Below are 24,900 nucleotides of genomic sequence, written 5' to 3' on the forward strand. Positions count from 1 at the left end.
ATGGTAATTCATGCTTTATTCACAATGTGATAGTTGGTGCTGATTGAAGATTATTATCAATGAAGTGTATACATTTCTCAATAAACTTGAAGAGAGCACAATCTGTGAATGGAGGAGCATGTGTAGCTGTCGAAACTAAAAGGCGCGCGCAGAAAGTAAGAGCAGAAAGCTTCCTCCGTGTTGTATCCTAGCAACGGGATTATCCACTCGTGTCCATGCTAGTATGATTGATGTACAGTTGAACCAATCAGAGCTTTCGCAAGGTTTAGTACCGCCTAAATCGCTTTGCATTGTGGGCTGGAAACACTGAAATGACAACAAAACATCACCTCCACGAATATCGAAGCTAATCTTTCTCGCAAACGATATTGTCCTCTTCTTATATATGTATTATTTTGTCAGTAGGGAAAGCATTTAACAGCCTTTTCTCAAGAAGTCTCGCTCGTAAGTAGCTAATAATATAATAATGCATGATTCGTTTGCCTCTACATTGGCCCACCTGTAGCTAAACTAGCTAATGTAAGCAATTTCCTTGCTAGCTAGCTACTGTATAGCAGTCCAATAACGTATGTACACTCATTTCACACTTTATTAGGAACACTATACTAATACTGGGTAGGGCCTCCCTTTGCTCTGAAAACAGCCTCAATTCTTCGTGGCATTGATTCCACAAGATGTTGGAAACATTCCTTTTATGATTCTGGTCCATGAAGACATGATTGCATCACGCAATTCCTGCAGATTTTTCAGGTGCACTTTCAAGCTGTGAATCTCCCGTTCTACCACATCCCAAAGGTGTTAGGGTTAGGCATTCAGATCCGGTGATTGGGAAGGCCACTGAAGAACACTGAACTCATTGTCATGTTCATGAAACCAGTTTGAGACGACTTTTGCTTTGTGACATGGTGCATTATCATGCTGGAAGTAGCCATTAGAAGATGGGCAAATTGTGGCCATGAAGGGATGCACATGGTCAGCAACAATACTCAAATAGGCTGTGGCATTCAAGCGATGATTGATTGGTATTAACGGGCCCAAACTGTGCCAAGAAAACATTACATCACCTCCCTCCACCATGAGAAGGTGTACAGGTGTTCCTAATAAAGTGTTGAGTGAGGGTATGTTTGTACGGAATGTATGCCATGCAACAACTAATACATTTGCAGGAGATGGAGCATGTGCATCTTGCTGCCGAAGAAGAAGACGACCTGTACTCGGGCTACAATGATCACAATCCAACATTTGACTCAGAGGTAGGTTCACAAGGGGATGGGGATATTGAATGATGCATGGTTTGTGCCATCAGATATGGTATTGACAATGTTGTGGATTTCTTTTGTGTGGCAGGAGCTTGACAATGATGCTGGTTTCCAGCAAGCAGTGAGGACAAGTCATGGGAGAAGACCCCCAGTGAGTAATACAGTGTCATCAGGGGAGGCTGGTGGAGGTAGAAATCGGAGGACGAGCTCACTGTAATGTATGGAATGGAATAAGGAATGATATCAAACCATTCGTGTGTCCATGCATTACAATGAGCCCATCCTCCTACCTCCACCAGCCTCTCCTGTGTGTCAAGTAGTTCAGAATACCATGTTAAAGAAGATTATTTCCAGCATATAGGTTCCTGGCATTCTTCTTCTTCCAGTTGGTTCTGCCAGGTACCTGTCTATATTTATGTATTGCATAGGCCGAACGGACTATCAAAAAACCCTCCAGTTGATGAATGATATGAGACAGATTCTGATTATGTAAGATAATGAAATAAACTCATGCATTTTCCAGATGACTGCCAAGTTTCCTGGCACTGCCATTGGAGGACGGGCGTTGGGGACTGCTTTTGGAGTAAGTTCAGGGATTGTGTAACGTTGTCTATCATCCCGATTCCACACAGACGTTACTTGTCAGAGAATGTAAATTGTGAAGCGTACTGTATGTGGCCATGATGAAGCCAGAGTAGTTGAGATTGAGACTATTTCCTGGTTATTCAAATGCTTCTATTAATGTCAGAGTTCTAAGCAGATGTCAGAGTTCTAAGCAGAGTTCTAAGTTTTCATAGATGAATGATAAAGATATGGCATTTGAGTATGTTGGATATTTCAAACTCTCAGGTACTTGGCATGGAGAGCAGGCTTTTGAAGGTGAGATGAATAGTCATGATGATGTACTTGGTTACAAAGTAAGGTCAAGTGTCGCTAACACAGATGTATTTGTATCAAGGGACAAGAGGTCAAATGATAGCTATGGGTTGTAACTGGTTTACTTGAACACATGAATCCCATATGATGATGATTTGATGAATTGATTTTCTTAAAGGTGTTTCACTAATCTCATGTTTTTTGTTACTATCTGAGTTTTGTATTCCCACTCTAATGTGTCTTGTATGTTGTAACCTGCAGTCTAGAATGCCTATGGCCTCTTCTATGGGTAGACCCATGACTGGAGCAGTACAGGTAAGAACATCTGCTGTATGGTAACGGTGGTCCATCTGATTATGTCATGGACGATATTATTATTATTATTTATTATTTTTTATCTATTATTTTATATAATTGTGTATTCCCCTCTGTTTGTGATGAGTGGGTCAGTGAGATATGCTGTCCCTCAGCTGTAAGTGAGTGGTGACGTACTGTGTTTGTGTGTCAGGAGGGAGCAGCCAGGCCCATGACTGCAGTCAGAGCAGCAGGCTACACTTCAGCCATGACCAGAGGTGAGTCTACAGAGGGAGGGAGGAGAAGGAGATGAGGAGAGGATGGAGATGGGGAGAGGATGGAGATGGGGAGAGGAGAGGATGGAGATGGGGAGAGGAGAGGATGGAGATGAGGAGAGGAGAGGAGAGGATGGAGATGAGGAGAGGATGGAGATGGGGAGAAGAGAGGATGGAGATGGGGAGAGTAGAGGAGAGGATGGAGATGGAGAGGAGAGGAGGAGATGGGGAGAGGAGAGGAGAGGATGGAGATGGAGAGAGGAGAGGAGAGGAGAGTATGGAGATGGAGAGAGGAGAGGAGAGGAGAGGATGGAGAGAGGAGAGGACATCACACACTCTTAGTATAATAAACCTTTTTGGAGTCACTGCCATAGTAAATAGCGCTACAGGACTTATTTAACAGGTGATAAACACATGTTTTGTCTATTTATTTCCAGGCTCAACATTTGACCCACTGGGTCAGTCCAAAGGTCCTGCTCCTGCACTGGAGGCCAAGAGTGAGGATACGTAAGAACCATTTTCTTGACTTAATTTCGGCTACCTAATCCCAGGGTTCTCCCCAAAGAATGGAAGAGTGGCGCTGCGCCACCCTGTGAACTTGGCGGCGCCACTATGTAAACATCTCAAGGCAAATTAAACTACATATTTAGTAAGGATAGAGTAATTATCTTTGATCACGACATTGCTGTTAAAAACAAAAGTGAAAGTGTTATGATGTTCCTCAGCGAATTCAGCATTGTAGCTGTATTTTTTGTGCATTTTGACATGCATAAACTCGAGTCGGGTTTTGACAATGCAATCTAGCCCCACGCTGTTTAAAAATCCTGGGGAGAACCCTGAACCCTCCCCCTGCATTTTCTCCAGTGGGGACAGTATGTTTATCTGGTGGTGTTGGTGTTGGTGGTGGTGGTGATGTCATTGCAGGCCGGAGGAGAAGGTGAAGATCCTAGAGAAGCAGGTGAACGACCTGATAGAGGAGAGCTGCCTGGCGCACGGCCGTGAGGACCTACAGCTGGTGAGGCTCTGACTCCATCACACATGCACAGTATGACCTGAGGCAACTGTGGATTTAGTATGAGCCCTGACCTCTGTTCTGTCTGTCTGTCTGTCTGTCTGTCTGTCTGTCTGTCTGTCTGTCTGTCTGTCTGTCCTTCTATTTGTGTGCATGTGTGTGCGTGTGCATGTCTGCCTCTGCGTCTGTCTCCGTGTGTGTGTGTTCCAACAGTCTCTGGAGAAAGCCAAAGAGGCAGGGAGGAAGGAGAGAGCGCTGGTGAGACAAAGGGAGCAGTCGGGCAACGCAGACCACATCAACCTGGACCTCACCTACTCTGTAAGGACAACACCTGGCTCTAACCATCCTGTTCAGCACACTACAGTCCACATCACTGGGATCTCACCCACAGTCATTGTCACTAGATCAGTCAGTATTGGCCCATGTCACCACAGACATAATGGTGGAGCATTACACAATGTAGCAATGTCCTATATACATAATTACACATAACAATATACACTGTACATAATTATACATAACAATATACATTAATCATCATTATAACTATGAATTATTACTTTGGTGTCACTCACTGTAGGCCTGTTGTGTCTGTTGTGACTGTTCTTACATGTTGACATGTTTGTCTTCTCCTCCAGGTCCTGTTTAACCTGGCCAATCAGTACGCTAACAACGACATGTACCCTGAGGCCCTGAACACCTACCAGGTCATCGTCAAGAACAAGATGTTCAGTAACGCAGGTGGGTGTGGGGAGGAAACTGCTTAGCTTAGCATAGCCTCCAAATGTATGCAAATATACAAGATACCCCGCATTAGAAACACACAATGATAGGAAAGTATTACTAACCTGTTGAATGGACTGTCTTTGTCTCAACAACTCTAAATTATTCTCTTACCAAGACAATGGCAAGTTGGCTAACACAGGAACAGACAAACTGACAGTGACACAGACACACAGGCCAAAGCAATACACATTCATCTCACTATTCTGAATATATACCTGCCTATTTTAACCCTATAGGGAGGTTAAAGGTGAACATGGCTAACATCTACTTCAAGCAGAAGAACTACCCCAAGGCCATCAAGTTCTACCGCATGGCTCTGGACCAGATCTCCAACGCTCACAAGGAGATGAGGATCAAGATCATGCAAAACATCGGTAATCCATAACCCTTTTTATTATTTTTCTTTACATATTTTCTATGCTAATCTGTAATGCAGTTGAGGATGGAATGTACTATATTAAACATTTTTAACACATGAAATGCATCATTATCATCATCATCACCACCCTCCTCCTCTTCCTTATCATCATCATCATCCTCATCATCATCATCATCCTCTTCCTCCTGTTCTCCTCCTCTTCATCATCACCACCCTCCTCCTCTTCCTTATCTTCATCATCATTACCATCCTCCTCATCCTCATCATCATCATCATCATCCTCCTCCTGTTCTCCTCCTCTTCATCACCACCACCACCATCATCCTCCTCCTCCTCCTCATCGTAGGCGTGGTCTTCATCCGTATGGGCCAGTACTCTGACGCCATCACGTCGTTCGAGCACATCATGAGCGAGAGCCCCAACATAAAGACAGGCTTCAACCTGATCCTGTGTTACTACGCCATCGGAGACAGAGAGAGGATGAAGAAGGCCTTCCAGAAGCTCATCTGTGTCCCGCTGGGCATCGACGAGGATGACAAGTACATCCCTCCCAACGTGAGGACCACCTGAACTCCTAGGGCTGGTTTCCCTGACATAGATTTAGCCTAGACTGAGACTGGAAAATATTTTCTATAGAGAATCTTCATTGAATGTGTGATTTAGTCCAGGACCTCGGCTTCATCTGTGTCCGGGAAACTGCCCCCTAGAGCCTACACTAGGCAGGGCCTTCAGCAGCACTGTTTTGCTGACTCCTTAGCCAATCAAAAGTAAGAAAAAAAATAAGCTTGTAGAGTGGCTCAAAAGTACACATTGTTTGTAGAGAGTACACACATTGTTTATTTAATCGGTCACTCTTAGTGCATCAAGGTCAGTAATGGACTAAACTACTAAACTACATCTACTAAACCTTTAGAAGGGCTGATCATGAATGAGTCTCACACCAGCTGTGTTGCTTCCAGGATGACACCCATGCCAACCTGGTGATCGAGGCCATCAAGAACGACAAGCTCCACCAGATGGAGAGAGAACGGTAACACACACAGGTCTCCTTCACACTGTACACACGATATATACATATAATATCACTGCCCAGTCTCTTTATATCTGTGTGTGTGTGTGTGTCTATGGGGCTTTACACACTACAGGGCCCACCCAAACCATACCCTGTCCTTTTGGTGGAATCTTAACCAGGCCAGCACAGCACAGTTCACCTTGGCCCAACTCGGTTCGGCTCTGTAGTAATTAAGGTATTTTAAGTTGTTTCACTCACTCCTGTGTCCACTGGCCCCTACTCTCCCCACCACAGGAAAGCCTTGGCCGAGAAGTTCATCATGACATCAGCCAAGCTCATCGCTCCAGCCATCGAGACGTCCTTCGCTGCTGGCTTTGACTGGTCCGTTATGTCCCTACCTCAACACCAGGGGGCAATACAGGGTAAATGTGGGTAAGGAAGGCTCTGGTAGCTACAATACAAAGTGTGTGTGTGTGTGTGTGTGTGTGTGTGTGTGTGTGTGTGTGTCTGCAGGTGTGTGGACATGGTGAAGAGCTCTCAGTACGTAGAGCTGGCCAACGATCTGGAGATCAACAAGGCTATCACCTTCCTCAGACAGAGGGACTTCAATCAGGTACGTCAGTCTGTCTGTCTGTCAGCAACTCAAAAAAAAAAAGTCCTTCTCTTGAACCTAATGAGGAAAACATGTGTTTGTTCCCTTTTTCCTCCATCTTTGTTACTCTGTATGTCTGTTCATTTCTGTTGCTTGGCTGTGTTGTCCATCATGTATCACTGTAGCTGTTTCAGTACAGCACACCGTTTTCCCCTCTGGTTATTCCCTCCATTTTCTGTTTTCCTTTCCCTCCCTCCTTCTGCATGGCTCTAAAGCTCGAGGTATGTGTGTCTTCTGTTTGTGTTTTTTTGTTTATGTGTGTACAGTGCACTTGTTTACAGTATGTAATGTGTTTGTTAGATTAAACCTTTGAGAATGTTGTCATATGTCATCGTTGTGGTGTTATTGTTCAATATTATAGCCTGTCCTTAAACGTGAAGTGTGTTTATGAATGTGAGTGACGCTAACAGAGCTGTGGGCTCTCCTCCCCTCTCGTCCCCTCTCTTCTCCTCTCCTCCCCTCCCCTCTCCTCCCCTCTCCTCTCCTCTCCCCTCAGGCTGTTGAGACTCTGAAGACCTTTGAGAAGAAGGACAGCAGGGTGAAGAGTGCTGCAGCCACCAACCTCTCCTTCCTCTTCTTCCTGGTAAGGTTCTACCCTTTCCTCTGATTGGACAGTATTCCGGCCCTGTTCCTTACTGTAGATATTCAAACTAATGCAAACAGCAGTCCTCTGTTCAACGTGTGTGTGTGTGTGTGTGTGTGTGTGTGTGTGTGTGTGTGTGTGTGTGTGTGTGTGTGTGTGTGTGTGTGTGTGTGTGTGTGTGTGTGTGTATACAGTATGTACTGTATGTGGTGTCCCAGAGATCGGACAAAGTGACAGTAATAAGCCAAGTTTCCATTGCAAGATGGATAATGACTTTCAATTCTATTCTATTCTATTGTGACCTTTTGACCTCTGACCCCCAGGAGAAAGACTATGACCAGGCGGACCGCTACGCTGACCTGGCCATGACAGCAGACCGCTACAACCCTGCAGCACTCATCAACAAGGGCAACACAGTGTTTGTCAAGCAGGACTATGAGAAAGCTGCTGAGTTCTACAAGGAGGCCCTGAGGAATGACTCCTCCTGCACAGAGGCCCTCTACAACCTAGGTACAGTCTTCTACCTATAGACTTCTACAACCTAGGTACAGTCTTCTACCTATAGACTTCTACAACCTAGGTACAGTCTTCTACCTACAGACTTCTACAACCTAGGTACAGTCTTCTACCTATAGACCTCTACAACCTAGGTACAGTCTTCTACCTATAGACTTCTACAACCTAGGTACAGTCTTCTACCTATAGACCTCTACAACCTAGGTACAGTCTTCTACCTATAGACTTCTACAACCTAGGTACAGTCTTCTACCTATAGACTTCTACAACCTAGGTACAGTCTTCTACCTATAATAGACCTCTACAACCTAGGTACAGTCTTCTACCTATAGACTTCTACAACCTAGGTACAGTCTTCTACCTATAGACTTCTACAACCTAGGTACAGTCTTCTACCTATAATAGACCTCTACAACCTAGGTACAGTCTTCTACCTATAATAGACCTCTACAACCTAGGTACAGTCTTCTATCTATAGACTTCTACAACCTAGGTACAGTCTTCTACCTATAATTGACCTTTACAACCTAGGTACAGTCTTCTACCTATAGACCTCTACAACCTAGGTACAGTCTTCTACCTATAGACGTCTTCAACCTGGGTATAGTCTTTTATCTATAATAGACCTCTACAACCTAGGTACAGTCTTCTACCTATAGACTTCTACAACCTAGGTACAGTCTTCTACCTATAATAGACCTCTACAACCTAGGTACAGTCTTCTATCTATAGACTTCTACAACCTAGGTACAGTCTTCTACCTATAATTGACCTTTACAACCTAGGTACAGTCTTCTACCTATAGACTTCTACAACCTAGGTACAGTCTTCTATCTATAATAGACTTCTACAACCTGGGTACAGTCTTCTACCTATAATAGACCTCTACAACCTGGATACGGTCTTATACCTATAATTGACCTCTGCACAATGGAGCTCTGCACATTGCTCATTGTAATGTGTGGTATGTCTATGCTGGGTTCACTGATATACGACACTCTTAATTATTTTTGACTGACTATGCCCACCTAATGCCCCTCCCTCCTCCCCCAGGGCTGACCTATAAGAAGCTGGGGCGGCTGGAGGAGTCTCTGGACTGCTTCCTGAAGCTCCACGCCATCCTGAGGAACAGCGCCCAGGTCATGTACCAGCTGGCGAACCTGTATCCTTCACACCTGTGTGTGTGTGTGTGTGTGTGTGTGTGCGTGTGCGCGTGCGCGTGCGAATATCTGTGTGTGAATATCTGTGTGTATGTGTGTGAATATCTGTGTGTATGTGTGTGAATATCTGTGTGTGTGCGTGTGCGTGCATGTTATCGGGTATGAGTGCATTCCTTGACCCCTGACCCCAGCTATGAGATGCTGGAGGACCCCCACCAGGCGATAGAGTGGCTGATGCAGCTGATCAGCGTGACCCCAACAGACCCCCAGGTCCTGGCCAAGCTGGGGGAGTTGTACGACAGCGAGGGGGACAAGTCCCAGGCCTTTCAGTACTACTATGAGGTCAGACACCACTCAACAATACATTTTCAATGGAAAATCCCCATTAAAAAAAAAGTGCAGTCTAGAATTACGCTTAATCAGTGTCTGGGAAACCGGCCAATATAGTCATGATATACAGTGCCTTCAGAAAGTATTCAGACCCCTAAACTTTTTCCACTTTTTATTGTGTTATCGACTCAATTTAAAATGGATTAAATTCAAAGAATTTGCCATCAATCCACACACAATACCCCAGAATGACAAAGCGAAAACAGGTTTTTAGAAATTTCAGTAAATTTATTCAAATTGAAATACAGAAACCTCATGTACATAAGTATTTTATGACACTCTTAAAATTAGCGAAAATGCAAAAATGTCATCAACACATCACTCAGTAAGTTGAATTGAGTCCATCTTAATGCAAGGATAATAGTTCATGTCATTTTGGAATTTATATCTTTGTTTTTATAGGGTCTCTGATTTGCATAGGAATCAGCTTAATATAATATGCAGGCGGGTGGGCCTGACTAAACTCAACGGTCTCCATCTGGTGTGTGTTCTGTGTTCTGCGGTCAGTCGTTCAGATACTTCCCCTCCAACATTGACGTGATCGAGTGGCTGGGGGCCTATTACATCGACACCCAGTTCTGCGAGAAGGCCATCCAGTACTTTGAGAGAGCCACGCTCATCCAGTAAGCCAGATCAACTTTGTTGTCCTGAAGGAAAATTGTCACGGGCTCATGGCTCACCATAACATTACCACTGAGTGTAGAAGTATGTGTAATGTATATACAATTGACTGTATGTGCCTTGTCTTTGTACATTGCAGGAGAGTTCTCTGTGTGTGTATGTTTGTATTTAGCCTGATTGCTGTACAGTATGTATTTAGTCTGTTTGTGCTATTATCCCATTCCTCATGCCACAACAACAGTAGTAGGAGTTATCTAATACCACAAACAGACCAGTAGCTACCAGGTGTGTATTGACTGTGTATCAGGTATGATAAGCAGTTTGTCCACTGTGTTCCCCAGACCCACCCAGGTGAAGTGGCAGCTTATGGTGGCCAGCTGCTACAGGAGAAGTGGTGAGGGTCTTCTCCGTTCACCTCACTTGAGTTATGGCTGATGGACCAATACATGTCTTCTGCAAGTCATATCCAAGTGAATTAGTTACATCTCACAGAGATATACATCATATCAGAATCAGAATCAGAATCAGAATCAGAATCTGATTGACTGTATTAAATCAGCACTGTTCTTTTATTCACAGGAAACTATCAGAAAGCTCTGGAGACTTACAAAGACATCCATCGGAAGTTCCCTGAAAATGTTGAATGTAAAGTACCTTATTCTCTTCATTCCTCTCAACATAACTAGTAACTCTTTAACTTGAAATTATTATTTTTTTAAGAATATGTAGAGATGCTGAAATTGACATTGTGTCTGTGTTCTCCCCAACTCCTCCTCCAGGTCTGCGTTTCCTGGTGAGGCTGTGTACAGACATGGGGCTGAAGGAGGTCCAGGACTACGCCACCAAGCTGAAGAAGGTGGAGAAGATGAAGGAGATCAGAGAACAGGTGTTTTACCTTCTCTTCTACTAAAGCTGTCTCTATAAACGCCTTCCAGATACACCGATTCTATGCAGAAAGCATGTAGGATTCATTATATCTAGCACAATGACATGTTATGAAATACGTCTTGAGACCGTGTGAATCTGCTTAGACCTGGGCACAATCTGTGTATGTTCAACACAATCACCATCATCATCTGAGAGCCCTGCAGGCCTTGGCCCTAGCCTAGCATTCCGCTGGGATAACACTGACATCGGACTGAACCAGAACCAGATGCCGTGTAAATCAGCACTGAGATGTTTTTGGATCAGAACGGTTCTTCTATGGACCCAGAGTCTCATTCCTGTTCCCCTCACTGGCCTGGCCTGGCCTGGGGTGGTGATGTCAGTGATACAGAGCCTGACTCCTTTGTCTGCTGTTTGCTCTGGATGTGCTTGGTTTTCATACCATAGAAACCTACAATATAAACATTTATGCAAATCTGTATCTGCATCTTCATCTCTTTTGTCTCTCTCTATCTGTCTGTCTATCTCTCTTTCTTGCTCTACGTGTGTGCATCTCTTACCTCTCTCTCCCCTCTATCTCTCTCCCCTATTTCTTTCTGTCTCTTTCTTTTTTTCTTTCTGTCTGTCTATCTATCTCTCTCTCTCTCTCCAGAGGGTGAAGTCGGGGAGGGAGAGCAGTGCCAGAGGACGTCGAGAGGGCAGCGCCAGCAGTGGTGAGTCTCTCTCTCTCTCTCTCTCAACACCACATATCTTCCTGCTACATCTCTTGTTGTGACTAACGACAGTAACTGTAGTTCACCTCTCTGATGCCTCTTATTGTCTCTGTCTTCTGTTGGGATGCGTGGCTGGACAGTGGGTAGCTCCACCCCTGTCCACAGCCCTCCTAAGAAGACCAGCGGTATGAGACGTGTCCCCTGTGTAGAGTAGTGGCTGTAGGTTCCCAGCTTCTCATGAGTTGCCAGGTTGATAGAGAGGTCCCTGTGGGTTGCCAGATTGATAGTGAGGTCCATGTGGGTTGCCAGATTGATAGTGAGGTCCTTGTGAGTTAAGGCTCTAAGGAGGATCATTGTAACGCATGGAATGGAATGAGGAATTTTATCAAACACCATTCGATAGATTCCTATCATTCCATTCCTCAATCCACTCCATGCATTACAATGAGCCTGTCCTCCGATTGCCACCTCCACCGACCTCCCCTGATGTACCCGCTAGTATGTAGCCCTCAACTCCCGTCCCCCACCCCCTGCTCCCATCGTAGCTCGGTATCTTCACTCAGCTGTTGGTCGAGGAGTGCCTTGCTAGTGTCATAGTAGATAATATAGGTTACCAACATAGGAGTTGGTCAAGAAGCATCATGTATGTATTGACAGTTTTCCATTCACAGTAAGTATATTTTCAGTCATGCCATGATATCCCTGTTCCATTCCCCTGACCAGACACAGTGATCCTCCATGAAGCACCAAGACAGTAGTGTATCCACTATGGTGTAAACAGTATAGTGGTAGTAGTAGTAGTAGTGTCTTGTTCATCACATCCTGCTGTTCATTCTGTTCTCATTCATTCCTCTTTTTTATTCTCTTACGGCCCTTCAGAGGTGGACATCAAAGCAGGTGAGCACCACAATGGATCATTATATAGGAAGAGTGTACTGTACACATTTTAACACAGACACACGCCACGCCCCGCCCATACACATACAATGCTTCCTCTGTGCTCTGGGCTGTTCTTACAACTATCCCCTCCTCTTTCTGTCTTCCTCCTCTCCATCTGGTTCTGTCTCTTCTGTTTGGATCTGCTCAGTGTCTCACTCTGAGACTAAACACAGTCCTCTACTGGACCTGGGGAGAGGTATGGGGCCTATTACAGACCACACACTCACAGGCACGCACGCACGCACGCACACACACACACACACACACACACACACACACACACACACACACAGTGCATCTTTCTTTGTTCTAGTAATCATTATTGTCAGTCCAACTGTCATAGAACTAAGAAAAACAACTAGACAGTCTAGGAGGACAATGTCAGGTCATAACGTCCTCACAGTCAGACTAATGGAAGAAAACCACAGTAAAACTTTGACACATTCACATATTTGAGCAAAAAGGGGCTCTATAAACTCTGCTCTATTTCAAATGACTGGACCTTCCCTCTTCAGAGCTTCACATTCCCAACTCACACGGTCCCAGAGAGCTTCTCACAGCCTGCTGTGACCCAGGTCTGGCTCCAACCACAACCTGCCTCCTCCAGAGCACAATGTTTGCACTGAACACACACTAGAGAGCGGGAGGGAGGGAGGGAGGGAGGGAGTTGAAAATGTTAGATATTTGTGAAAAGCTCCCTTCTTGAGTATACCTCTGAGAGTTTTCCCTCTTTCTGACCCTCTGGGCTATAAACTCTGAACAAGTTGTACTTGTGCATGAAAGTTTTTGGAGTGGTTGTGATTTTTAAAACTAAACTATGTTATGACACAGAGTATCTACACACTTGTGGTGCTCTCTCTCTCTCTCACTCTCTAGTAGGCCTATGCTGTGGTTGAAAGGGCATTTTCACATACGCTTACAAATCTGCGTCGCCCTTTGATCTAGGAGTGTAAAGCTTGTAAAGGGTGTAAAGGGTCTGGGCTAACAAATAGGTCACACCACCCCCCCACGTAGCCTGGCTGCCTCTGGGATACTGGGATACAAAGCGGTCATGGTTGGAGCCATAAGTGCTTTGTTGATATTTGAAAGTGGAAAAGGGGGTTGATTTTCCAGAGGAAAGCTCACCTCTCCTCCTCTCCTACATAGTTGAGTTGAGTTTGTGGGGCCTTCTGGAGGTTTAAGGGTGTTGAGGAACATGAGGGACAGTGGAATTTTGGGCCTCCTCTCCCTTCCTGTTTGTGTGGTTTCCACGACTTGTTTCCACGACTACCTGGCTGCCAGATGTGGGGTGTTGGAGTCTCCCACCGCCTGTCCCCCAGCTCTCTGGACCGCTGTGTGGACCTGTCATCTGAGCCTACAGCACACTTAACACACACTCTCTCACTCTGAAACACACACACACACACAGAAACGTGGTTAAGGAATGGTTTGGAAATATCATGTTTCGTTTAGTAAGGCGTCAGTCAACCCACATTCATACAGGAAAGACAAAGGCGTATCAGAGTGTCAGAGCCAATAATGAAATATCATGTTTCGTTTAGTAAGGCGTCAGTCAACCCACATTCATACAGGAAAGACAAAGGCGTATCAGAGTGTCAGAGCCAATAATTCCTCCCATTTAACAACTGCTTATTTGTAACTTTACCCCCTCTATCATCATTCAATGTGTGTTTGCTTAATGTGGATCCATCTAATGCTGAGTAATGAAGATGCCGGTACCTCCCAGCCCCAGACAGCCTAATCTCCCGTGTCTGTGTGTTCTCAGACAGTGGACACAGCAGCCATGGCACCAGTGCCAAGGGGGAGCGGCTGAGTGCCAAGCTGAGGGCGCTGCCCGGCTCCAACGAACCCTATGAGGCCAGCAGCCACAGAGATATCGGTGAGTCAACCAACAAACCAACCTCCCCATACAGTATGTCTCCATCTATCTCCCCTCCCTCCCTCCTTCCCTCTCTACCGTCTCCCCCATCTGTCTCCATCTATCTCTACCTGCAACCTCTCTCACCTCCATCTATCTCCTCTCTTTCTACCTGCAACCACCCCCAACAGTGTGTCTGTCTGTCTGTCTGTCTCTCTCTATCCATCCATCATAACACATTGTGGACAGTATCATGATGGGGCTCAGACTAAACAGGGCTATGCTGTCCTCAGTCCACCTGTCTGTCTGTAGGCAGAAGTCTATACAGCTGTAGACTACACTCTCTCTCCACTCACACAGCTCTCTCTTCACACGTTAGGGAGAGTGACTTCATGATCCTCTCTCTCTCTCTTTCCTAACATTACTCATCAGGGGGAGAGGTGTTGAGGGTTCTCTTCAGCAGGCCATGTTTACTGTCTGTCTGTCTGTGTGTGTGCTGTTATGACAGTTTATGTTACTGTCTTACTGTGCTGTTCTAATGTGGGCATCATTGTGGAGGATAGGAACGTGTGTGTGGCCAATGATCAGACCTTAGCTGTATTTCTACAAGCAAAATCAGTAACGTTCTGAGATGCTGTATAACTGTTGATGTTCTTTGTAGATGCCTCCTATGTGGATCCACTGGGGCCTCAGATGGAGAGACCCAAGACTGCAGCCAAGAAACACACTGAGGATGATGAGTTTGCTGATGAAGAGCTGGGAGATGACCTGCTACCAGAGTAGCCTGGCCCGCTTTCCCCAGCTTCTCTCCTTTTCTACTCCTGCAAAAACAAACAGAGCAAATTAATTGGATTTCAAAATGGTCCAAAGCATCCATTGCAACAGAGTATATTTATGTATGCAAGGCAAACTTCTATTACACATTCAGGCAAACCTATAGGGATAAACTGAGATTATTATTTTACCATATGTGACTCCATGCGTTTTATTACCTGGGAACATTCTGTAGAAATTCCCTTGTCATTAACTCCATGGTACCTTCAGCACTGTTGAAGGTTTTTATTTAATTGAACACTGGCTACAGAAGTAGTTAATTGTTTGCATTGAAGTATTTATTTATAGCTTCCCTCTATATTGTATGTTTGTGTTCTGCGATAATTATTCAATATTAAAAATATTTTTACATCATAAATGATTGCACCAGCCGATTGTGGATGCATTGATTATAATGGTGGACATTTGATTTAGGATCATGCTGATAATACAAAACGCAGTGTTTTGCGCAGTAGCCAAGCCGAGTGTATTGAAGTGGGCGTCCAGCGCAGGTGGATGAATTCTTGTCGTAAACGGAACATTTCCGATCACATCGGTGCCAACCCATCTGCTCTCAACATTCTATTGCGAGGATATTTTCTGGAACAAAAATCTGGAGTAGCTGCAATTCGGCAAGCGTTACAAAAACAGCGCCAAGTACCCGCGGCTCTCCAGAGAGCGCCGTCACTCTTCTCAACATTGCCATCTGTGGAACAAAAGCTCTGCAAGAAGAACACTTACGAAAATGGACATTATGATATTTTATGAGAAGTGAAAAGTGTTGGTATGGCTTTAAAAGCAGCATGGAGTAGGCTCCTTTTACTGTTTGATTTACTTTCCCTCTAAGTAGGGAAGTCTTTACGCACAGCGGAGAAAGTCAAATATTTTACGCAAAGGCAAAACGGGAGGGAACTCGGATACAACTTTAATATAAAACTAAAACAGAAACACTTAAAAATTAATATATTTTCTTGATACGTGTTTTTTTCTGTACATTACATAATCATCGACATTTTTGTGCTTTTTGGCTGCGACGCATTCAAGTGCGCAACGATGTTCGGTCGAGTTTCTCTCCTGCTTTTGCATCTGGTGCTGTTGAACGAGGTGATTTCGGTAGCCAGGATGTCAAGGAAGTCGCCCCGGAGCCGGTCGTGCCTGGATTTACCGGAGGAAATCTTGGAACAGATGTTCGGGCGGCTGTCGGTGGGCGTCCTCAGCGCGTTCCACCACACTCTGCAGCTCGCGCCCCTTGAGCGGCTAAACCTGACGTGCCCGTCAGCGGGTCGCCCGGTTCCCGATAGAAAGTCTCGGATCCCAGTTAACCTTCTCAGCCTTTCCCCGTGGGCATACAGGTGAGCATGTAGCCGGGTCTGAGAGAGACCCTCAAACGAATATTTATTTGCGATGCTCAAAGGTTGTAATATAAGACAACATTTACCACATATACATTGACAGCGAAATCAAGGAAATGCTGTATCCTAATCTCAATTTGTTTTTAATGTTATTTAAAAGTTAGATAATAAAATACAAGGAGCTTAAAATCGACTAGTCAGTGTTCTTATTGTTGTATATTTTCAATTCAAACAGGATCTCCCACGACCCAGCCAGGTACCCCCGGTTCATACCTGAGGCCTACTGCTTATGCAAAGGATGCTTGACCGGTCCGTCCGGGGAGGAGAGCGACCAGTACCGCAGCACCCCGGTCTACATGCCCTCGGTCATCCTCCGACGCACAGGCTCCTGCGTCGGGGGCCGTCACTCCTACACCGAGAGCTACGTCTCTATTTCCGTGGGATGCACCTGCGTGCCGCTTCTGGCTAAAGACCGGGACGCGCAGAGAACCAACCAGAGTGTGGAGAGAGCGCAGACCAAAGCTGGCAGGGTCGGCTCCGACAAGAACATATAACACATCCAAACAGACAGGGATGAAATTGAACATAATAAAAACATCGTTCAAGAGAGCTACAGTACAATGACTAAAAGTAAATGTCGACTGGACAGCTGTGGTGTACTGCTATGATACGTTTGTGATCCGTGAAAATGCGTTGTGTTCTCTATATAGTAGCAATATGTGTGCAGTATTAAGCTTGGGACTACACTGCATTTAGAAGCGTTAGTTAGGACAGAACTTCTTGACGGACACTGCCACCTACTGATGTTCCATGCCTGTACCTTCCTCAGCATGTCTCCCTGCCCTGCTAACTTAACCTGCAGAAGTTTTATAACTGAGTTTTTTGGATGGAGATAAATTAAAAATATGCATGGCCACAATGACTACAAAACTACATTAAGTCACAATACATCAAATTAAAGCCACACCAATATATTAGATCTTCTCATGATGTTATTCAATTTTCCATGACCTATGTTTCCAGTCTTTATTTACTGTAATATGACATGGAATGTTATTTACACTGAATTCAAGCATTCATTAATGACTTCCTGCTTTCTCATACAATATCACATCCTTTATAATTCTGTTACAAGAGTCAAAAACATGACATTGTATTAAAATAATCCCCAGAGTCTTTGTTCCATTGGTTACAAACCAGAACCGTGGAGGCCTACCAGTCAGGTGATTGTCTAACTAGATGAAACCAAGACATCCAAGACATCACCGGTCAAGCTAGGGCTTGGGGGATGGATGCACATGTCAGACATCACCAGTCAATGAAAGAGAAGATGAGAGACTGCGGAGGAGTCCCTCTCAGGAGGAGAGGAGGCGTGAGGGGTAGTTGACGTAACAGCGGAACTCGTTGGCCAGGTTGTGGTTGTGTTTGGGGAGGAAGCTGCACATCTTCAGACCCAGGAGATGCTCTACGTGCTCCGCCATGACAGCCCCTGAGGAAGAGGGGACAAAACAGACAAGATGGAGTTAAAAGTCCAGCATGTAGTTGTGTGTTGCTGCCCCGCTGGCCACACTGACATTTTGACATACATACAGCGTATAATGTTGGAGTGCTAGCCTAGGTATGATGAGTATGATATTCCTCATAAAAGGAATAAAGAACACACACCCTAGATGAGGTGCTGAACATATGGAACATAACTCAAAACGTAATGAAAATTAAATTAGCTCATTAGCCTTCCCAAGGACACCAGACACAATCCCTAGCAGGCAGGCAGGCAGGCACTAAACATGACTTTAAATTCGTCCAAAGTGATGATTACAGGGATACCATAAAAGAGATAAGTGCTTTTGGAGGAACCCCACTCTCCACCCACACCCACCCACCCACACAGTGTGAGACTCACCTGTGCAAAGCAGCACCTTGCCCTTGGTCAGGTACTTGATGGTCTCTGCCACCTTGCTGAGACACTCCTTAGACAGGTAGGGGGGGTCAGCTAGCACAATGTCATAGCTCTGGGGGGGCACGTCCCCGGGCAGGGACAGGGGCTTGTTGTAGTCGTAGAAGATGAACTCCTGGCCGTAGGCGGAGAAACGGCGGTCGAACTCTAGAACCACGGCAGACACTCCGTCAGAGCCCTCCACCACCCCCTGCTTCAGCTTCTGGTACACACTGGGCGCGCTCAGACAGGCTATCCTGGGGTGTGACATCATAAACATCAACATGTTAGTGATGGATTGAGAGGCACACAAGGAAAGAGGAGTGAAATTAGGGGTGTCATAATGAGTATGCTCCTCTGACAGTATTGCCCATACCACTAACCCACAGGCACCATTGGTATGACAGTCATCAAGAGTTATACACATTTTCCACAGACAACCATTGTTGTAGGTACCATGCATTGACATTTTATAACCTTTAACAATTCAATAAAGTTTTTGAGTTATAGCCAACTGCTTACCTGCCACCTTTTCCAGCTTCATGTGTGACCTCTTCTGCTAGCCGTGTTGCTGTGTCATCGTCGTACCAGAATTGGCTCATACGCTGGTGGACACACACACACACACACACACACACACACACACACACACACACAAATAGGGACTCAAACCAACCTTACTGCAGTTGTGGGTAAGCGTACTGTCTACTACCTATGCCTAAAAGGTGCAGACCTCTTGGAAGACAGCTATGTCTAACAGGAAACAGCCATAGTGTGATACCCAATCGTACCCAATCCTCCTCCACTGCCCCAACGGAGAACTTCTGCTCCGGTACCGTGCTGTCACCGACATCGTTCTTCTGCTCGTCGTAGAACTGCTGCAGCGCTGCCAGAGTGTCCGCCGACAGTTGGGGGACGTCGTCGTCGCTATCACCCATCCCACTCACACCTAGAAAGGTGAACACCAACATGTAGTAAACACAAATCACTTCATGACAACAATGAATGTCCACCTCTGGCGCTTATTCTCGAGCGGGTACTCGTAGCTACACAAGTAAAACGGGGTTTTATAAAGGGAATTCAATCTGGCAAGCTAGTCACTGAGTTGTTGAGCTAGCTATCTAGCCAGTCAAGCTGAATAGAGCCCGAATTGATGTTTTTGTTGTTTTTGTCAAGTTCAACACATTTTATATTACTGCAGTATTGCTATATTTCCTTACCTTCGTTCCGGCGGTTCAGTAGTTGTTCGATTTGGGACTAAATATCAAACGTGTTGGCACAAACTCCTCACATGTGGACACTGAATACGTAAACTACGGTGGCCGAGGAGACCGGGTTCTTGACGCGTGTTTCGTCAACATGCCTGCTAGTTCGATCGGTGGCTTCTATGAAACAGCTTAGAAAGTTCATACATTCATGCAACCCACTCTACTGAATACATTGATTATGAAGCAAATATAAAAGTAACGTCTATGACCAATGCTTAACAGCTTTATTTCAGAGAAATTGAAAGCACTTTGGGTTTGAGGTTTTCAAGAATTATGATCACTATCCACAATGCCATCTCTTCCATAATTCTATATGATCGATCATAGAATTGGACAAAATATTAAAACGAACACGCACTGACAGTGTAAACAGCAGACCAAAGAACACATAAGAGGAAAAACACAACTTGGAACGAACATTTTATATAATAAGTTTATGTACACTTTTACATTTCAATTACAGTTCATTCAGGCATTCCAACATAACCGGGGCGGTAGTGCGCTAAACGGAGGAAGGTCGGGTGAGTTCATCTCAAATGCCATAGTTAAAACAAGTGGCTCCATTCCTTTTTTGGTGTGTTATTGCTTTCTTCGGTAATAATAGGGACTTTGCTCCCATCCAGTGTGTTTTGCAGAGGAGAGTGGATGTGACGTAGAAAAATAAAACTAGAATACTGTACGCTAAACCTAAAGGCCCATAACTTCCTAAGGCCTCCATCTCCTGTTGCTTAGCCGCGGGCAGTCAGGACTCTGGCCGCTGTCCCATTCTCCACACTGCGGTCTCCCGTCTGACCACTCCCACACTTCAGAATGACGTGTTTGTTTCCAAGTTCACAAGGCCACAATCCTGCGCTCTTAAAGAAAGGGAGCAAATGATCCTGACGAAATGTGCTGTCGCGCCCTCACAAACTAGTTAAAAATAAAATGGGCTCACTGCGCCCCATCGTCACCCGCTGAGGACCACATACAAATGCACATTAATGACTACAAGACGGCAGAATGTGGAGAATGGGACAGACAATAAAATGGAGATTGGGGGAGAGAGGGGGGAGAGTGGGGTGGCACATGATAAAACTACAATCCAGAAAGAAATCAAAACAAAATTCAAAAGTTTCCAAACTTGGCCCTCCCCTTTTCATCAGGCAAACTCAGACAAATTCAGCTTTTCTGCCATCTATCATCATCATATAAAAACTTTTCAGTCATTGTTTTTAAACATACTATTTTTTTCCCATTTTGTGAAAACATATATACACCCTTAATGAACACGACGTGATTTGGTTTTATTGTCATCTTCAGCCCGCCTGTTATTTCAGAGGCAGTAGGAGAGCCTCTCGTTGTCACGGCGATCTGTGTGCGCTCGCATCGACCGTGTTCATGGTGTGTGTGTCAGGCACAGGCGTCGCTGTAAGACACGTCTCAGCTCACAACATCGCAAACAAGAACACAAAGGCACTCTGGGAGGGGGCGGGACTTGAAGGCGTAGGGGCGGAGAGAGAGAGAGACGGGGGGTGGGTGGGGTGGGGGAGGGGCATGGTGTTCTCTGAACAGATTGGCCCCTCCCTCCATTAGGTTCATCCCAACCCTCCCACTGGCGAAAAGTAAACAATGATTGGATGGGATAGAGCGGCACATGAGTGAAGTCATTCCCTCTGACAACCCTCCTCCGCCCCAACCCCCCCAATCTAATCCCCCTTGGCCACTGTATGTGTGCGCTTGGGGGGCCTCCAAGGAAAAGGGGGGGAGACAGGGGGACCATACCCCCCCACCCTGGCACCCTACACCACTGCTGCTTCAGTGTCTCAACCTCCGCCCATCATTGTCACTTCAGTGCTCTGTCAGCCAGTCTAACAGGGCAGGTCCTCAGACCAGGGCACGTCCATCTGTCTGTCTGTCCGTCCGTCCGTCCGTCCATCCAACTGTTCTGTGGCTTGGCGTAGTCTGAAGTGGTACAGGTAGGTAGGTAGGTAGGTAGGTAGGTCAGTCGATCGTCAGATAGCAGGATCCTGGGGGGTGGTGGTGGTCGGTAGATTTAGTCAAGTTGGGAAGGGGGAGTTTGAGTTCGAGTGGGAGGAGGATGGGAGGGAGGGAGGGAGGATGGGGGAGGGGCAGTGGTTATTTGACACAGAGCAGCCCGCCCACGTTGGAGACAAACTCCTCCAGGCTCTTGAGGAAGGCCACCTTCTGTTTGCGGTCCATGGTGGGCGGGGTGCTGCTGGCCGTCAGCTTGTTAAAGGCGTCGGCTAGCCTCTGGTAGATCAGCGCGTCTCTCTGGGTCGAGAGGAGAGTCTCCACCAGCTCAGCGTACTCTGTCTGAGGGAACACGCGACAGGACGTTACTACCACAGTACCAGGCTCCATTAGGATCAGAACATGGGAGTGGACCATATAATATAGAGTTGAGGGGAGGCTGGTGGAGGGAGAAATCGGAGGACAGGCTCATTGTAATACATGGAATGGAATAAGGAACGGTATCAAACATGTGATTCATTCTTCATTCCATGCATTACAACGAGCCCGTCCTCCAATTTATACCTCCACCAGCCTCCCCTGATTCCTATCTACTGTATACTGACAGTGATTTAGAGGTACTTACTTGGTGCAGGCACACTAGTGTATAGAGAGCTTCTCCAGCTGCCACTGTCATCTCTGTGTTGTGTTTCTGTAGTACCAGCATATCAAACACCAACTGGAGAAACAGAGAGAGAGAGACAGAGACGGAATGAATTAGCATCACTGGTACTTGAATGCGGCACTTTGGTCCGAGTTTTGGTTTCTTTCAATTGCTTATCAGTTTAAGAAGTGAAAAAAAAATAATGGGATGTGACATCATGTCTCACCTTGAGGAAGTGTCTTGTGGCGACAAAGAGGGGTGTGTCCTTCTCCTGGGTCTTGGCACACTGCTCAGCCAATGGGGAGAGAGCTTCCAGGCACAGCTGACTGACCTCTGAACTCATCCTGAACACCCGAGGGTTAAGGACCAATACAGACTGTGACACTAACTGATTTATATCATATCTATTTATTAATTCATGTCAGTCCCATCTCATAAACCATATTAAGAGGCCTGACACACACACACACACACACACACACACACACACACACACACACACACACACACACACACACACACACACACACACACACACACACACACAGAGAGAGAGAGGGGATACGAGGTCATGCCCAGCTCCAGGGAGTACATCAGGCTCTTGAAGAGTTCCTCCGGCAGCTGGGGGATCTTCTCAGGGAAGATCTCACAGATGAACGTGATCAGCTTGTAGTACTGGTTACAGAGGGACGGGAACTGGAACACAGAGAGAAACCAGTTCAACGGCAGAGAAACCAGTTCAACATCAGAGAAAATGATGGCTGGAGGACACATTCTAACATACTTGGACCTAGGCTGTAGGACACAATCTTACAGGGTTGAAAGTAGGCTGTTGGCCTCACCTTGAGTAGATCGGCAGACATGAGAGGCAGGACGATATTTACACCAAACAGAACTACGTCTGCTGCCGACACTGTCCTCCCTGTTGCTCCAGAACCCTGCTCCTGCCCCCGGAACACCTCATCTACAGAGAGAGAGAGAGGGAGGGAGGGGGAGGGGTTACTTTATGAGAATATACAGTACCAGTCAAAAGTTTGGACACACCTTGCCAAGAGTGTGCAAAGCTGTCATCAAAGCAAAAGGTGGCTACTTTGAAGAATCTAAAATATAAAACATATTCTGGTGTGTTTAACACTTTTTTGTTTACTACATAATTCCATGTGTTCCTTCATAGTTTTGATGTCTTCAATATTAATCTACAATGTAGAAAATAATAAAAAAAAAAAAAAAAAAAACCATTGAATGAGAAGGTGTGTCCAAACTTTTGACTGGTACTGTATATACACAGCTAGGCACTGGGACATTCTTATACAAGTGGACACTGGTGTGCACACACGGTTTAGAGAAACATTCCCCCCTCTCATCTCCTCCAACCCTCGGTCGTCTTTTCTTTTCTCGTTTTCTCCCTGTGTTTTTTTTACCCCCTTTTCAAATGTCATTCATCCAAATGTCACCAATCCATAGTCACATCCAAGTCCTCTATCACCATCTTCTTCTTACACAGACACACACACGCACCCCTCTCACCGGTATCGCTGAAGTCGATGAACTCCTTGGAGAGCAGGTTGGTGAGCAGCTCCATGATGAGCAGCAGGTCCTGGTACTGGTCCTCCTCCGCCGCCACGTCGGCCCGTTTCCTGCCCAGGTTGTTCTTAGAGTACACCTGCAGCAGTGTCAGACACGCCTCGTACAGCTTCATAGACTTAGACTGGGGGGGGGGGGGGGGGGGGGGGGAGACAGGGGAGGGGGGAGAGAGAGGAAGAGAGAGTGAGAAACCTAACCCAAGTAGAGCCTTAGTACAGTTGTACTGTTCTGTTCAGTAGTACCTGCTGCGTTCTAGAAGGTTCTGAGGTATCCAGGCTCTAGTGTGCTTTAACCTAGACGTTGGCTATGATCCAATACCCACACTAGCAGTGGAGGCAGAAAACGGAGGACGGGCTCATTGTAATGCAAGGAATGGAATGAGGAATGGTATCACGTGTCTGATACCATTCCTCATTCCTTCCCATACATTATAGTGAGCCCGTCCTCCGTTTTCTACCTCCACCAGCCTCCCCTGCACACTAGCGTACCATATAGAAAGCCCTCCAGCCTCACACCCCCCCCCCCCCCCCACGCCCCCTCCAGCCTCACCTCCCCCAGGTAGCAGATCTGCTTGTGGGCGACCTCCACGAACACCTCGATGATGAGGTTGATGGTCTCCGGCGTGTTGCGGTACACCTCCATCAGGCCGATGCAGCTAGACAGGAAGTCCATGAGGAAGCTGAAGAGGGACGACACGTTATCGATCTGCGTGGCCTCGGCGATGCCGCACAGGGCCTCCAGGGTGGCCACGATCTCCCGCTTCACGCCCTCCTCCTGGCAGATCTGGGGGAAGTTCTCCTGGTTGATCAGGTTGAGGAAACGCTGCTGGAGAGGGTGGAGGACCTGGAGGAGGGGGAGGGAGGGGGGGGGGGGGGTAGGTTGAATATAAGAATAACAGATAGGAAGGAGAGTAGGAGAAAAGGGGAGCGAGAGAGGGATAAAGAGGGGATATCAGGATAGGGGAGAGGGCAAAAGAAAGGGAAATGAATGACATTTGAAAAGGGGGTAAAAAAAACACAGGGAGAAAAAGAGAGAAAGGGGGGGAAAAAAGGGTGTAGGAGACGAGAGAAGAAAAGACGACCGAGGGTTGGAGGAGAGGGATCAGCTGTGGGCTATTTTAACA

At 46.1% G+C, this 24,900-nt stretch overlaps 5 protein-coding genes across 6 annotated transcripts in view; 3 read left to right on the forward strand and 2 right to left on the reverse strand.

Annotated features, from left to right (window-relative positions):
- zmym2 (zinc finger, MYM-type 2) overlaps positions 1-24,900 on the forward strand; it is a 113,889-nt gene that overhangs the window by 60,513 nt on the left and 28,476 nt on the right. The window lies entirely within an intron of this gene.
- On the forward strand, positions 307-15,177 carry ift88 (intraflagellar transport 88 homolog). 2 transcript variants are annotated; one of them, XM_083681777.1, is made up of 27 exons: positions 319-444; positions 1,167-1,253; positions 1,348-1,410; positions 1,783-1,842; positions 2,397-2,450; positions 2,644-2,707; positions 3,142-3,211; positions 3,629-3,719; positions 3,930-4,034; positions 4,355-4,457; positions 4,739-4,876; positions 5,228-5,436; positions 5,841-5,911; positions 6,188-6,274; positions 6,407-6,506; positions 7,042-7,128; positions 7,452-7,638; positions 8,698-8,806; positions 8,996-9,146; positions 9,702-9,817; positions 10,157-10,209; positions 10,395-10,460; positions 10,595-10,701; positions 11,353-11,413; positions 12,293-12,310; positions 14,118-14,231; positions 14,872-15,177. In XM_083681777.1, exons 2-27 carry the CDS (start codon positions 1,170-1,172, stop codon positions 14,991-14,993), a joined length of 2,490 nt encoding a protein of 829 aa, XP_083537903.1. In that variant the 5' UTR covers positions 319-444; positions 1,167-1,169; the 3' UTR covers positions 14,994-15,177. The 2 variants fall into 2 exon arrangements, with proteins under 2 accessions (XP_083537902.1, XP_083537903.1); XM_083681776.1 differs by having other exon boundaries at positions 307-1,253.
- Positions 15,771-17,255, forward strand: il17d (interleukin 17d). Its single transcript, XM_083682547.1, has 2 exons — positions 15,771-16,375; positions 16,611-17,255. The coding sequence occupies exons 1-2, from the start codon at positions 16,077-16,079 to the stop codon at positions 16,927-16,929; spliced, it is 618 nt and encodes a 205-aa protein (XP_083538673.1). The 5' UTR covers positions 15,771-16,076; the 3' UTR covers positions 16,930-17,255.
- eef1akmt1 (EEF1A lysine methyltransferase 1) lies at positions 17,441-19,620 on the reverse strand. Its single transcript, XM_083682546.1, has 5 exons — positions 19,532-19,620; positions 19,103-19,260; positions 18,834-18,916; positions 18,279-18,568; positions 17,441-17,864 (listed from the first exon to the last, which is right to left on the reverse strand). Exons 2-5 carry the CDS (start codon positions 19,247-19,249, stop codon positions 17,731-17,733), a joined length of 654 nt encoding a protein of 217 aa, XP_083538672.1. The 5' UTR covers positions 19,250-19,260; positions 19,532-19,620; the 3' UTR covers positions 17,441-17,730.
- The window catches only part of xpo4 (exportin 4), a gene marked incomplete at its 5' end in the record, with an annotated part of 28,797 nt that continues 23,686 nt past the window's right edge, over positions 19,790-24,900 (reverse strand). Inside the window, 7 exon segments of the mRNA XM_083682175.1 lie at positions 19,790-21,892; positions 22,176-22,268; positions 22,420-22,537; positions 22,759-22,889; positions 23,036-23,157; positions 23,721-23,901; positions 24,327-24,620. Of these exon segments, the coding sequence (XP_083538301.1) occupies positions 21,695-21,892; positions 22,176-22,268; positions 22,420-22,537; positions 22,759-22,889; positions 23,036-23,157; positions 23,721-23,901; positions 24,327-24,620 (1,137 nt within the window). The 3' untranslated portion in view covers positions 19,790-21,694.

This window comes from Argentina silus (genome assembly GCF_951799395.1).
Source record: "Argentina silus genome assembly, chromosome: 12".
In the NCBI taxonomy this organism is placed as follows: Eukaryota; Metazoa; Chordata; class Actinopteri; order Argentiniformes; family Argentinidae; genus Argentina; species Argentina silus.

Excerpts from the sequence above, each read along its gene's own strand:
- ift88 (XM_083681776.1), top strand. The coding sequence starts at position 1,134 with ATGTATGCCATGCAACAACTAATACATTTGCAGGAGATGGAGCATGTG. Across the intron at positions 1,411-1,782 it reads GTCATGGGAGAAGACCCCCA|ATGACTGCCAAGTTTCCTGG; the intron begins GTGAGTAATACA and ends TGCATTTTCCAG. Across the intron at positions 4,035-4,354 it reads ACCTGGACCTCACCTACTCT|GTCCTGTTTAACCTGGCCAA; the intron begins GTAAGGACAACA and ends CTTCTCCTCCAG.
- il17d (XM_083682547.1), top strand. The coding sequence starts at position 16,077 with ATGTTCGGTCGAGTTTCTCTCCTGCTTTTGCATCTGGTGCTGTTGAAC. Across the intron at positions 16,376-16,610 it reads CTTTCCCCGTGGGCATACAG|GATCTCCCACGACCCAGCCA; the intron begins GTGAGCATGTAG and ends CAATTCAAACAG.
- eef1akmt1 (XM_083682546.1), bottom strand. The coding sequence starts at position 19,249 with ATGGGTGATAGCGACGACGACGTCCCCCAACTGTCGGCGGACACTCTG. Across the intron at positions 18,917-19,102 it reads GGGCAGTGGAGGAGGATTGG|CGTATGAGCCAATTCTGGTA; the intron begins GTACGATTGGGT and ends TGTGTCCACCAG. Across the intron at positions 17,865-18,278 it reads CAAGGTGCTGCTTTGCACAG|GGGCTGTCATGGCGGAGCAC; the intron begins GTGAGTCTCACA and ends CCTCTTCCTCAG.